General features: G+C 31.3%; 2 protein-coding genes across 3 annotated transcripts in view; both read left to right on the top strand.

Moving 5' to 3' along the window:
- The window catches only part of LOC125837375 (probable protein phosphatase 2C 10), a 1,808,044-nt gene extending 1,806,077 nt beyond the window's left edge, over positions 1-1,967 (top strand). For both annotated transcript variants that reach the window (XM_049516511.1, XM_049516509.1), the window contains one exon: positions 1,956-1,967. The gene's annotated coding sequence lies outside the window, so the exon portion shown is untranslated. The remainder of the gene's footprint in view (positions 1-1,955) is intronic.
- Positions 1,968-7,735: 5,768 nt separating this feature from the next.
- On the top strand, positions 7,736-13,339 carry LOC125837391 (sulfate transporter 1.3-like). Its single transcript, XM_049516526.1, has 13 exons — positions 7,736-8,086; positions 8,177-8,225; positions 10,764-10,971; positions 11,043-11,217; positions 11,305-11,370; positions 11,456-11,569; positions 11,664-11,780; positions 11,860-11,986; positions 12,072-12,358; positions 12,448-12,638; positions 12,716-12,801; positions 12,877-12,953; positions 13,033-13,339. Exons 1-13 carry the CDS (start codon positions 7,748-7,750, stop codon positions 13,168-13,170), a joined length of 1,974 nt encoding a protein of 657 aa, XP_049372483.1. The 5' UTR covers positions 7,736-7,747; the 3' UTR covers positions 13,171-13,339.
- The last annotated feature ends 283 nt before the right edge of the window (positions 13,340-13,622 follow it).

Below are 13,622 nucleotides of genomic sequence, written 5' to 3'. Positions count from 1 at the left end.
GTTAGTCCCGCCTAGAATCTTACATTGGAATGGTCACACAAATACCTAGCATCTCCCATAATCTTACATCAAATGAACTTTATAGAACCCTAACCTATTCCGTAATCTGACATCGAAATAGCTACAACACTAGCTAGACCCTCTCGGAATCTCACCTCAGTTTAGCTATAAAAAAAAAGAAAAAAGAGGGATCTTGAACGAGTCTAGATAACTACTCAATGCAACTAACCAACCATATATACTATAAGGGCTACCAGATGATCACACCCTAACCTAAAGGATCACGTTTAGCCCCACCTCAAAATCCGAAATAGTCCCGCGGGCTTCGAAAATCAACTTCTAAAGCAAATCTACCAACCCTTAGCTAAAGCTTGTCTAAAACAACACTAAGGCCATTCTAGACTAAACTCAACTCACGAGCACTAACAAATATCAACAAAACATAGAAATCTCAACAATTACACGAAAATAACAAAAATAAGGTCAAGGCAACACAATTACCACGTAAACCCCAAAACATGCTTGAAACTAATCTCACACTTAGAAAATTAACGTGCTAGTATAATCACAAACAAGGTCTAAGGATAGTAAGTTGTATCCTACGTCGAAATCAATCACACGTGCTCCATAATCTATAAATCAAAGAATTTCCATTACTAGCCACCTCTGAATAATGCAACACTATCATATTAATGATTCCAATATCAATACAGTCGTTTAGACACCCAATTCATAATAATTTAAGACAAAATTAAAAATGTGCCAAAATAACTTTGTGGGACCCACACAAAGAGTCTCAAAATTGGTTATGTCAATGGATCCCAAATGGCTCAAGAAGCTTGTGCCCTGAAAATGGGCACAATTCGAGCTTTGAAAAGCCCCAAAATAGACCATGCATCCAAACTTTGAGAGTTCGCAATAAAGAGTCACAAAGGATTAAATTCAAAAGAAACTTACGGATATACTCAACAATCACGAGTCTACTAACATCCCAATGCTATATACCGGCTAATACCAGCAATAAGCAACAATTACCACTTCAAATTGAGTTCACAAAGTGTTTCTATGGGGGAAATCATAATGAAATGAATGTTGAAAAAATAGATTTTAACTAGCAGTAATGGCCGCAAAAGTGAGCACTTTTCCGCTTAAGAGGCCCCGCTAAAGAAGTTTCATTATTACTAAAATGGTTAGGCTCTTGCTGTAGGCTCCTTTAAAGCGACTCATTGGTCGCTAAAACGATCATTGCTAAGCATTTAAGTGATGCCAGATCTCTAAAGCATCTATATCATTGTTGGAAAGGCCCGCTAAAGAGCCTCTCTGGATGCTTAAGCGGTGTCAGGACCGCTTAGGCGGCTACACCAACATCAGGCACCGATAATAACTAGCTAAGTCCCAATGGACTCCACCCGAGTGCTTGACATTGGCTCGAAAACCCCTACCTACAGATGAACTATGCTACCCTACTAAATTCGGAATTCCAAACTCAATGGAGATGTCGTAACTTCCAACAGAGGTTATCTTGACTTAAAGTTGATCTTACACCCAAGGCTCTGTTTCTGCCAAAAGCCACGAGGTTGCTCATAATGAGTCTAGAAGCCTTGGGACCTGAATCAATGGTCCTACTAGATCAATCTCGACGTTCTGGAGCTAACAAAACTACCATAATTGCATTCTAAGACAATTTACTTGAATTTTTTTACCGAAGTTAACCGTTCAAATTTCAAAAGCTCCAAAATACGAAAACTCACATAAAACCCAAACGAACGACCAAGTGAACAAACTGTCAGTCCCAACAAATCTTAAATCACTTGAAGTCACTATAGAAGAGCTCTAAACGTCAAAAATATCGCAAATAGATAAAATGACCTAGAGGGTAATTACATGACTGATGGATGACGATGATAGTGATGGTTAATAATGGAGATGGTGATTGTGTTGGAAGATGTGGTTAGTAATGATGACTGGTAATTACATTTGGATAGAGTCATGGTGAAAAATTTTCACACAATAATATCTCTAAATGAAATTAAGAGTTTTATTCAAGATCTGAATGATTAAGATCTATTCATATCAAATAAGTGTTTAAATCTTAGGGGTTGTTTGGTAGAATGTATATGAATAATGCTAAATATAGTGTATTAGTAATACTTGCATTAGCAATGCATGTATTAGTTATGCTTGCATTAATTATACATGGATTGTTTTTATGCATTGTTTGGAATTTGATGCATTAAAAATGACATCTATTGCAGAAAGAAATCATTTACAAAGATACCCTCCACTATTATGGTGGAAAAGATGTAAAAAAGGTTTTGAGGTGATAAATACAATGCTTTTTTAACTATACTGGCATTTAATTTACTTGCATTGTTTCTGTGAGAAGTGAGAACAACAATAATGGAGTCAGATGTTTTCTTTGATGACTCAACGACGACACAACAATTGGATTGACGGTATATTTTTAATTGTCATGTTGCGTTTTTCGAAAGTCAATTTAACTAATTTTTAAAGTCAAATTAGATTATATTAATTCGATATTTTAAACAAAAAATTTATATATTAAAAAACTATACGAAAAGTACTGTAAATTGCATTTTTTTGCAGATCAATATGATGAAAAAATACATTGTAAAATGTTAGTCAAAATTCTTATAGTTTGATTCTAGAAAAGAAAATCATGACAATCAAAAGTGGACGGGACAATCAATAATTATTTTTCAATGATGTTGTATTAAACAAAAGAAGTATGCATTTTTTTACATGCTTAAATCTTGGTCAGCCTATTTTTAAGGCACTTTGTACTTGGCTTAGATGTAATCTAGGTTCATTATCTCTCTACTGCAGTTTGACTTCAATATTTTTTTATACAAATAGGCAATATTTCCCTTTTCCCAAATCTTTTCCATGAATTCATCACTATCTTTAATTCTCTTGTAGGTATATATACTATTGGCATTCTTACTCTCTGTTCACTTTTATTTGTCACATTCGTAAAACTAAAAAAAGTTGGCATATTTTATATATGAGTTATTAATTTATTACAAAGTTACTAATAAGATATCTTGATTGAGGTGATAGCTAAATTCTATTTCTAGGGCGAATTGGGAGCGCACTCTTGGTTGAACTCGAACCAAAAGGCAGATGTTGACAAGGGTTGACAATTTCAAAAAGCCACCAAGGTAACACTACAATAGAAATAATTTTTAGCAGATACACATTATGATTAAGTCTATATTTAAAGCGTTCCCTAATAAATATAACTTTGTATCCAGAGGAACTTGAATCCGAGACCCCCTGGTAACACATTATGATAAAGTCTTTGCTTAAAGCGCTCCCTAACAAATGTGATTCGATACTCAGAGGCAGTGACAGAGTCAGAAGTTTCACAAAAGGTGTCCAGAAATAGCACAATAAAAGGAGCACTTCCTCATTCCAAGGAGGTGAAACTACTGGGCTATAACAACTTGTTATGTTAAGGATATCCAAAATATATTATTTAATCATTTCGTGTATCATTTTACTTGTATATACGGTATTTTTTTTCCGAACCCTGACCACCATGTAGCTATGCCACTGCCCAGAGGAACTTGAACCCTGAAAACTCTGATTAAGGATGAATTAGAGTACTTATCACGACCTTTGTTGGTGGGGTATATAGTATTAGTATAATAAACTAGAATAGAAGAATTATTATTATAAGACAATTAAAGGGTAGAGGAAGTGTAGTTGTAGGTTTGAGGCTCTCTCTTTGTATTTTTCCAAAGGAGAAGGCTTCAATACTTTTGGATTCATTGAATCAAGACCAAACATATATTGATGAAGGTGTTCATTATTAATTTAATTAATGCCAGGTATTATCATACAGTGTAATATTTATTTTCATTAAAATTTTTTATACTAGTTGTATATCGATCTGCACGTTGAATTCTTTGTTTTCTCATCACCCACAATAATAATGGAGTTTAATGTTTTCTTTTACTCTTCTTTTATTTTTTTCCCCACATACTTGATGCATATAGTTTGATGTTTTATTTCTTGACTCTTTTATTTTTTCTCTTAATCAGTTCACCACTTAAAAAAAAAATCATATAATATTTACCAAGGGTTTCTTCACTAGGTTTAATGCAAGTATATCTACAATTTCATCACTTCCATTATTTTCTCAAATGAGAACAATGATGGAGTTAGATGTGTTCTTCGTGAGTAGGGGTGTATGGTACGGTATTAAAAATTTCAGTTTCGATAAGTTTAGTTTTTAGTTTAAAAAATATTATATCAATATCATATTAAATTAATTCGATATAAATCAGTATTTTAAGTCTGATTTAGATATTTTGTAGTATGATAAATCGATAATCATAGTTTATTCGACTTTAAATTACATATACACATATAATAGAGAACTATGATTTTGAATTTTCAAAAAATGTCTTGATCAAATTATACATGAGGTAGAAATATTCAAAAAAAAGTGCAAGTAATTTACTTCGTTAATCAATTACACAAAAAAGACATTTCAATAAAAAATAGAGCAAGTAAAGTTCTAATATTTGTATATATAATATTATACTAATAGTTTATATATATATATATATATATATATATATATAATACTACTTTAGAAAAATATATATATAATACATCAATTCTTCATATTTTTCTCTTCATCGAATCTTATTTTCTACTCTATTTCGTTTACAGCAATATCGTCTCTTACATGTTTATGGGTTATGGAACATGTGTAATTATTTAATAAGTAGTAGATAACTATTTTTTATGTCCCAAATTTATGTGTCAACTTTCAGATTTTGAGAATCAAATAAGTTTTTTATCTATCGTAATTTTTTCATATACCATTTAATATCTTGAATTATCAATTATCGTGACTTATAGTACTTTTATGTAGTTTTCAAATACGTAAATGTTAATCCAAAGAGCTTAAAGATTTCATACCTGAATTCACGGTCAAAATTAAACTATTTGATTCTCGAAATTTGAATTATGCCACATAAATTGAGACTTATTAGTGAGGAGATATTTAAAAATAATATATTCATAAAATAATTTTATTAATGGATTATTGCATTGTGACTTGTTTGTTAATATATTAACTTGTTGGAAACACGCAATAGAATATTAGAGTTATATTGTTTAATTTTGGGTTATTCCAATAAGACTAAAATGCCATTTTCTGATTTATCTGAAACTTGATTTCCTCTCAAATAAAAAACTCATTAATGAAAAAAATATTAGTTTTTCAAGAATAAAAAAAATCATACTGTAGTATTAAAAAAGATTTGTATTCATTTACTTGTCAAAAGATCATCCAACATGATATATTTTTGAGTTGTTAGGATGTTGCCTTATGCATATTATATGTTAGAATTTTTGAATTTATGTCAAATTTCTCAACATTTTCTTTAAATTTTTAATTCCTAATTAACTATACAAATCATTATATTGAAAGATATAACAATGCCCATAAAAAAGAATTAAAAAAATATACGTTTTAATTAGTTAAAGGCTAAATATATTGAGTCATTTATTCGAAAGTAGATATTTTCTTATCAATTTTTTTTAAGAAATCAGTTTTGCTTTCCTTTTTCTTTTGGGATTAGTTTTTACTTACCATTTTCTCCCCTTTTCTTTCTTTTCCATTTTTTTTCGTGCTCCTATAACATCACTAAATTGAAGTTTTTTTTTGTTTGTTTGTTTACTTCCTCGTAAATATTACTAAATTTTTTCGTAAATTGGATTATGATACTAATTATGTTTTATTATATTCTTTTTAGTGTTGAATTTTTTTTGATATAGAGAACGTGAAATAAAAAAAAGGCAAGCTCAATGCACTAAATTGCTGTTACTATGAAAAAAAAGAAGAAGCCTAAACTAACCTTAAAAAACCAACCTCAAAAAGAGGTCGGAAAAAACTGACCTCGCAAGGTCGGAATTTCATTAAAAAGGGACCCAGAAATCAATCTGTTTAGTGCAAAAAACTGAAAAAATGCAAATCGATCTTCGGAGGTTGATTTTTTAATGCAAAAAACTAGAAAAATGCGACCATAGGTTTTTTTTTAAAAAAAAATAATAATTTGCAACACAAACCTTTCGAGGTTGAAAAACTTAAAAAATCCTCCTCCCTAAATTGGTTTGATTTTTCGATCAAGTTTATTTTGAATTATGACTTAAGGTCGATTTTGACCTTTTTTCTAGTAGTGCACTATGCACAGGATTCATAGAAGGGTCAGACTACATAGGTCTATTGTACGCTATCTTACCCTTGCATTTGTGTAGGTAAGAGACGGTTTTCACAACTAAACTTGTGACCCCCTTGCCAAGTCTAAAATTGAATCTAATAAATGGTGATCAATATATTTTTTTTGAGTTTATATGATTTTGTTTTTTCATTTATGAAGTTTTATGAAAGTAATGTTATTTTCTTTTAGTTTTATTTTAGCGAGTGTATTTGATCAATTTGAGTACATAAGTCTAATTATACATATATCATATCACAATTCATAAATATACTTTTAAAATATATTTTAAAGAAACGGAAAAAGATATAGAAAAAAGAAGAAGAAAAAGAATTGAAGAAGAGAAGAACTTAATAAAATAATGAAAGGTAAAAATGGATTACGATCATTTTATCCAATTCATATTTGATAAAATCATTTTTACCAATATTTATACTAGTGAGATTACAATTCAATCCATCCAATTATCACCCCCTAATTCCCAAATATCGATTATATATAAGTTATCTTATGGTAAACAGAAGTTGTCGACCTATCATAGTTTTATCCAATCCACTAATCACAAGCCAGAGAAGACTTTGAACTAATCATAAAAGAAGGGAAGAAATCAAACTTGAAAGAAATAATTGAGTATTATATACCATTAAAGTTGAATTATTTAAGCAACCCCATTTGGGAGGCAAATTGTTACTATCTCTGAAGCCATAACACATAAATATGCCTTTTAACTTAGTTTCAGCCAGCATCTACGCTCTCTAACTTTAGATGTACACAAGTAGATACTTAAATTTATATAAAATTGAACAAGTTGACATACGTGTCTTATGTGACATACTACTATACCTATAGGATGTCATATAGGATGTGAATTGCCACATATGATGTCAGGTAGGACGCATGTATCAACTTGAACAGTTTTATACAAGTTTAAGTGTCTATTTGTACACATTCAAAGTTAAAAGGTATAAATGTAAGCAGAAATCAAGTTAAAGGGCATATTTATGTATAACGCATCTCTTAATGACTTAAGCTCAAGCTTAAGCTTATATTCTACATTATCCAACAATCATTGTGTATTAGTATATTGTATGGTCAACCCTCTTTTAGGCTCTCTGTATTTGGTATTAATTCGATCTAAGTTCATATATCTCCTTTGGTATAATTGTATTGCATCAAATACAACAGTTGACTTTTGATAACTCTATGTACCTATATAAGTAACACTTCCCTTTTCCCTTTTAGTAAGTATCTCTTCTTGCTACAATTTAATCATCTTTCTTAGGTAAGCTCTTGGTTTGGCTCCTACATAAATTCATTCACTAACTTTCATTTACTTTATGGGTTCTGAATTTTATAGTGACGATTTTAATATTTGTACATAAAGAGTTGATTGTTTTCAGTTGTATGTCCTTTCTCTTGTATGGACATTGATGCTATTGTAATGTTCATCTTGTATTTGAAGGTGAATTATTGTAGCAGGGTAATTAAGAATGAGTCATCGTTTGATTGACAATCCTGAAAATATGGCAACGGACATATCAAGAGTGGCTTCCTCACGGAGGCATTCGGAGAATGGGTTGCCATATGTTCACAAAGTAGGCGTTCCTCCGAAAACAAACTTACTCAAGGAGATCACTGAGACTGTGAAAGAAACTTTCTTCCATGATGATCCGTTGCGTAATTTTAAGGATCAATCTAAGTCAAAGAAATTGCTTCTTGCTATTCAAGCTGTTTTCCCTATTCTTGAGTGGGGAAGGTCTTATAATTTGTCTAAGTTTAAAGGTGACCTTATTTCTGGCCTTACTATAGCCACTCTCTGTATTCCACAGGTAATTAATATGCTAACAGTATCATTTCGAGCTCTTTCTATTTCACTCTTATGTTAACTAGTGTACATTTGTCTTAACTTTTCCTTGCAGGACATTGGCTATGCTAAACTTGCCAATTTGGATGCTCAATTTGGGCTATGTAAGTTCATTCTTCCCTTTCTCAAATAAAATTTAACATTATTTTTTATTTTGAAGTACTTGAGAAATTTCAATATGTATATGTCTCCAATATATTTATTTATTTATTTTGAACAATACTTTTAACTCAACTTCAAAACATTTTTTTTTTCTTTGAAGAATGTACCAGCTGTTCAAATGTCCCATATATATTGGGGCAAGTTTGCAAGAAATAATACTACATAATGGAAGGATTATATATAGACCCTAAATATATTTAATATTTTGTTAATTTAAGAACGATATAATAACTCATAAACTTTAAATTTGAACTCGTTTTTTGACTATGTTATAATGAGGAGTCATATATATATATATATATATCTCCACGCTCAAGCTCGCCATAGGTTTGGGGATTATGATGATTAATACATATATATATTACTCATTAGTAATAATTAATATTAAGGCCTGAAAATAGAAAAAGTATTTTCATAGGAGGCATTTACTTGGATCTTTTATTGCGATACGTATTAATATATAGTAAGGCTAATTAATTTTAAAATCATCTTTTCCTAATTCACGTAATTATGTTCTACTCGACTGCCGGCACAAAAGATATTTCTAATACTCCCTGTTTTAAAATTAAAGAATGACTCGATTAAGGCTATAATTTGGTATATTTAACATAATTTTAATTTAGGACTATAAAATTGAAAAAAAAATCTTCTTTATTTTTTTAAATTTCGTGTCAAATCAAATTAAGTCATTCTTTTTAAAAATAGTGACATCTTTTGTACCAATCTCGTAGTAGTTGAAGTTAGTAATGTAGTTAATTAATAGTGTTCAAGTAGCTACTACTTCAATCGAACCTTAGGTGTCTTGTAATATGATGCCTTCATAGCCTCTGTACCCTTATGCTACTTAGTTTTATTAATATAAAATAAATTCTCATAAACTATGAAATAAAATAAAAACAAGAAGCGGAAAAACAAACTTGAAAAATGTGAAAACTGTAAGATGAATTTATATGTGAAGTTAATTTAGTATTATCATATTAGTATTCAAATAGTCTCGTTCACACATGACATACCACATTACTCAAATTAGATAACATTCAAAAATTTAACTTTTTTTCTCTTCATACAAAGCCAGAATTTTGTTATGTCATGCTTATTTCAAGGTGGCATATCTAGTTTGAAACATAAAAATACTTTTTTTTTAAATAAATAAATAAAAGGTTCAAAGATATATAGTAAGTTATAATTCGATATATAGATCATATATATACATCCTCCATATCGCTACTCAAAAAACTAGTTCATAAGGGAAATATCGTCTAAGTTTCTATAAGAAGATCAAATTCTTTTTTCATCCGATCGATCGATGTAGGACTATTAATTTAATGGCTGCTCTAATTTTAATGACATGTCGATTGGTTTTACTATGGTAATTATCAAACTATTGCAACTCTCTAGAATATACCGACCAAAAATTTGTTGAAAATTCACGTAAATTTCAGTTGTCTCATATTATCGTGTTAAAACTAGTTGTCTCATACTCATTAGTTGTCCACCTTACTAAATTTTCCTATATTACCCTTGCAATTAGTTTTTTTTTAAAGTGTTCACAAAGTTTGTAAAATTAAATTTTCAAAAAGTTTTTAAAGGAGTGAAGTAGTAAGATTATTTTTTTATTTATGATATCTTCATATATGTGTAAAAAGGAAAATGATTAACTAATATAAGATGGGAGAGTATTTCAACCAAAATTTTAATGCAAATTCACGTAAAACTCATTTGTATATTTCGACCAAAATTTAAATGCAAATTCATGTAAAATTTCAGTTGAATGTTTCTTTCTTGAATTCAACATAGACACTTTGCATTAATTATAGCATCAGAATATTCAAAAATACTCGGTCGTTCAAACAAGTGTGTATGACTAGAATTTTAACCTATTGTAAATATCATTTACTATTTATGATATTAATTTTAACACTATTTAGATTATAAAAAAATAGTTTATAATAATGTTTTTCTCAGCTTATGCACATTTAATATTTGCATCTTCAAGAAAGTGGCAAGGCAGATTTTTTTTTTTTTTTGTAAAAATAACGTGATTTTTTGATAGATAAAAAACTAGCTCCTAAATGTTACGTTTTATTAAAGTGGTGATCTTAAATATTTTTAACTACTCCATGAGTTATAATATAAAAATCATCCAATATTTCAAAAAAAAAAAATTGGAAATTTTGAGAAAAAAGAGTCCCCATTAATCTGGATAGACAATTAGACATGCATGATTTGAAAAATCAAGATAGTTATGCCACTAGCAATAAGTTATCCCTGATCCCGAATAATAGTGTTGTCCGCGTTAGTTTGCACACGCTTTATACTGTTCTGCTACATGTATATTAGGTCAATTGGAAGGAATCATCTAGTATTTTCTATCTCCACTGGAATTTGAACCCTCGGCAATAGCTGATGATTGTCACCTACTTTATTGATACACAGTTGTTTAGGTGAAAGACATAATTTATTATTCTTTTTAATTACAGACAGTAGCTTTGTGCCACCGTTGATTTATGCATTCATGGGAAGTTCGAGAGATATTGCGATAGGGCCAGTGGCTGTGGTGTCTCTCTTGCTTGGAAGTATGCTTCAGCAAGAACTTGATCCTGTTAAGCAAAAACACGAGTATCAGCGCCTTGCTTTCACTGCTACATTTTTCGCAGGCATTACACAGTTTGTTCTTGGATTTTTCAGGTTATTTCCTCTTCCTAAATATCGTATAATTACTACTCTTTGAATCTATGATGACTTGTTTTTGTGTTTAGGTTGGGTTTCTTGATTGACTTTCTATCTCATGCTGCGATTGTTGGGTTCATGGGTGGAGCAGCCATTACTATCAGCCTTCAACAACTTAAGGGTCTGCTTGGCATAAAGAAATTCACTAAGAAAACAGATATTGTTTCGGTTATGAAATCAGTTTTTGCTGCAGCACATCATGGGGTAATTAACAGAAATTCGATCTATCCCTTTTTCATTTTCTCTTAATAGAGCTCAGATAACTCACTATCTTTATGTTTGAATTCCCAGTGGAACTGGCAGACTATTGTGATAGGACTATCTTTCTTGGCTTTCCTTCTAGTCGCCAAGTTCATCGTAAGAATCAAAACAAATTTCTTGATGCCCTTTAAGCACAACAATCACGGTTATGTTGTTCTGATTGCCAATTATTGTTGAACAGGGAAAGAAGCACAAGAAATTCTTTTGGGTGCCTGCAATTGCTCCGTTGATATCTGTTATCCTCTCGACATTCTTTGTGTTTATCTTCCATGCTGAAAAACATGATGTCCAAATTGTGAGTTTTTGAAGTGGAAAAGTTACTCTATCATGATTTTGATGTTAAAGGAATAGGATTTTCCCTTACATTTGGTCTTATTGTAACCATCAAGGTAAGACACATCGATCAAGGGATCAATCCTCCATCATTGAACGAGATTTATTTCAGTGGTGAATATTTAACCAAAGGATTCAGAATTGGTGTAATTGCTGGTTTGATAGCACTCACGGTAAGTTAAACTCATCATTTCTCCGACAATCGTTGTTTTGAGAAGAAAAGCTTATAACAAACTTGTTGAAAAATTATAGGAGGCTGTAGCAATTGGAAGAACATTTGCAGCAATGAAGGATTACAGTTTGGATGGAAACAAAGAAATGGTTGCTTTAGGAACAATGAATATAGTTGGGTCAATGACATCCTGCTATGTGGCTACTGGTATGTCGAAAAACAAGCCTATACTTATTCTCCGTAATAAATTGATGGTGGATTTTTCTAAGTAAATGAATTGAATTGTTCGCAGGATCCTTTTCTCGTTCAGCAGTCAACTATATGGCTGGATGTCACACGGCAGTCTCAAATATTGTCATGTCTTGTGTTGTGTTGCTAACTTTAGAACTGATCACACCGTTGTTCAAATACACACCAAATGCTATACTGGCTTCCATCATCATATCTGCAGTTATCGGGTTGATAGATATCGATGCAATGACTCTTTTGTATAAGATTGATAAGTTTGATTTTGTTGCTTGCATGGGTGCCTTCTTAGGGGTGGTCTTCCAGTCTGTTGAGATAGGCCTCTTGATCGCGGTAAAGAACCTGAACAATTTTTTATTTCTTTGATTGGTTGCGATTACATACATCATAGTAAGGAACTTCAAGACTATGATTTAATACAGGTTGCTATATCATTTGCCAAAATCCTCCTCCAAGTTACAAGGCCTCGGATTGTGGTACTTGGCAAGGTCCCTAGGACACGAGTTTACAGAAATATACAGCAATATCCTGAATCAACAAAGGTCCATGGTGTTCTTATTGTGAGAGTTGATTCTGCTATCTATTTTTCCAATTCCAATTACATGAAGGACAGGTACTACTACTTCACTAGCTTAACGGTATCGTACTTTCTTAAAACCCCTGACCTAAATTCATGTCATTGTTTTTCAGGATACTAAGATGGCTAACTGATGAAGATGAAATACTGAAAGAAACTAATCAACAAAAGATCCAGTATTTGATAGTTGAGATGTCACGTAAGGAATTGATTCTCCGACTTTCTTAATATATTTTCTTTGAGATTTCAATTGAGTAACTTGCTTTTCGTGTAGCTGTTACTGATATCGATACTAGTGGAATTCACTCGTTAGAAGATCTGTATAAGTCACTCCAGAAAAGAAATGTCGAGGTAAGCTAATGTATACAAGTTTTTTCTGTGTATAAACATGGCTCATGTATATTTACATTACATTTTAATGTGTCTACAGCTTGTTCTGGCAAATCCGGGGACAATGGTGATCGACAAGCTTCATGCATCTGGTCTCGCCGATATGATTGGTGAAGACAAGATTTTCCTCACTGTGGCAGATGCTGTTATGACATTTGCTCCAAAAATGGAGCCTTGAATATATTCACAAAACACATTATATTAACGTGTCTTTTGTTTTGAGTGAAAAGCATATAACAAAACAAATTGTTTAACTGAAAAAAGTTCATGCTCTCTATATGATGGTTGAGGGGAAATTTGTAAATCTCCTTTTGGTTTAGGCATTGTAAAGCCTTTATTTATTTATTTTGGTTCCCCCCCCCCTCCCCCCCTCTCTCACATATGTATCTTTATTCTTTTCAACTCCATGTATCCTCTGGTGATGCATTCGAGTGATGCTTGACTAATTTACCTTGTATATTTGGTGTATTATCAGAAATGTGTTACAAGCTTGAGAAATCCACCATACTTTTTCGTGTGTTTCAATAATCTCTTATGCAACCCAAAAAAAAAAGTTAAACTTCAAGTTATGGTTGGTGTATTATCAGAAATGTGTACAAACTTGCTCTCGTTTAAGGAGATTCAAGCCCA

This window comes from Solanum verrucosum, unplaced genomic scaffold (assembly GCF_900185275.1).
Source record: "Solanum verrucosum unplaced genomic scaffold, falcon-dt-bn FXZP01000147.1, whole genome shotgun sequence".
In the NCBI taxonomy this organism is placed as follows: Eukaryota; Viridiplantae; Streptophyta; class Magnoliopsida; order Solanales; family Solanaceae; genus Solanum; species Solanum verrucosum.
This window is presented reverse-complemented; position numbering and strand designations above follow the sequence as displayed.

Excerpts from the sequence above, each read along its gene's own strand:
- LOC125837391 (XM_049516526.1), top strand. The coding sequence starts at position 7,748 with ATGAGTCATCGTTTGATTGACAATCCTGAAAATATGGCAACGGACATA. Across the intron at positions 12,359-12,447 it reads AGATAGGCCTCTTGATCGCG|GTTGCTATATCATTTGCCAA; the intron begins GTAAAGAACCTG and ends GATTTAATACAG. Across the intron at positions 12,954-13,032 it reads TCCAGAAAAGAAATGTCGAG|CTTGTTCTGGCAAATCCGGG; the intron begins GTAAGCTAATGT and ends ATGTGTCTACAG.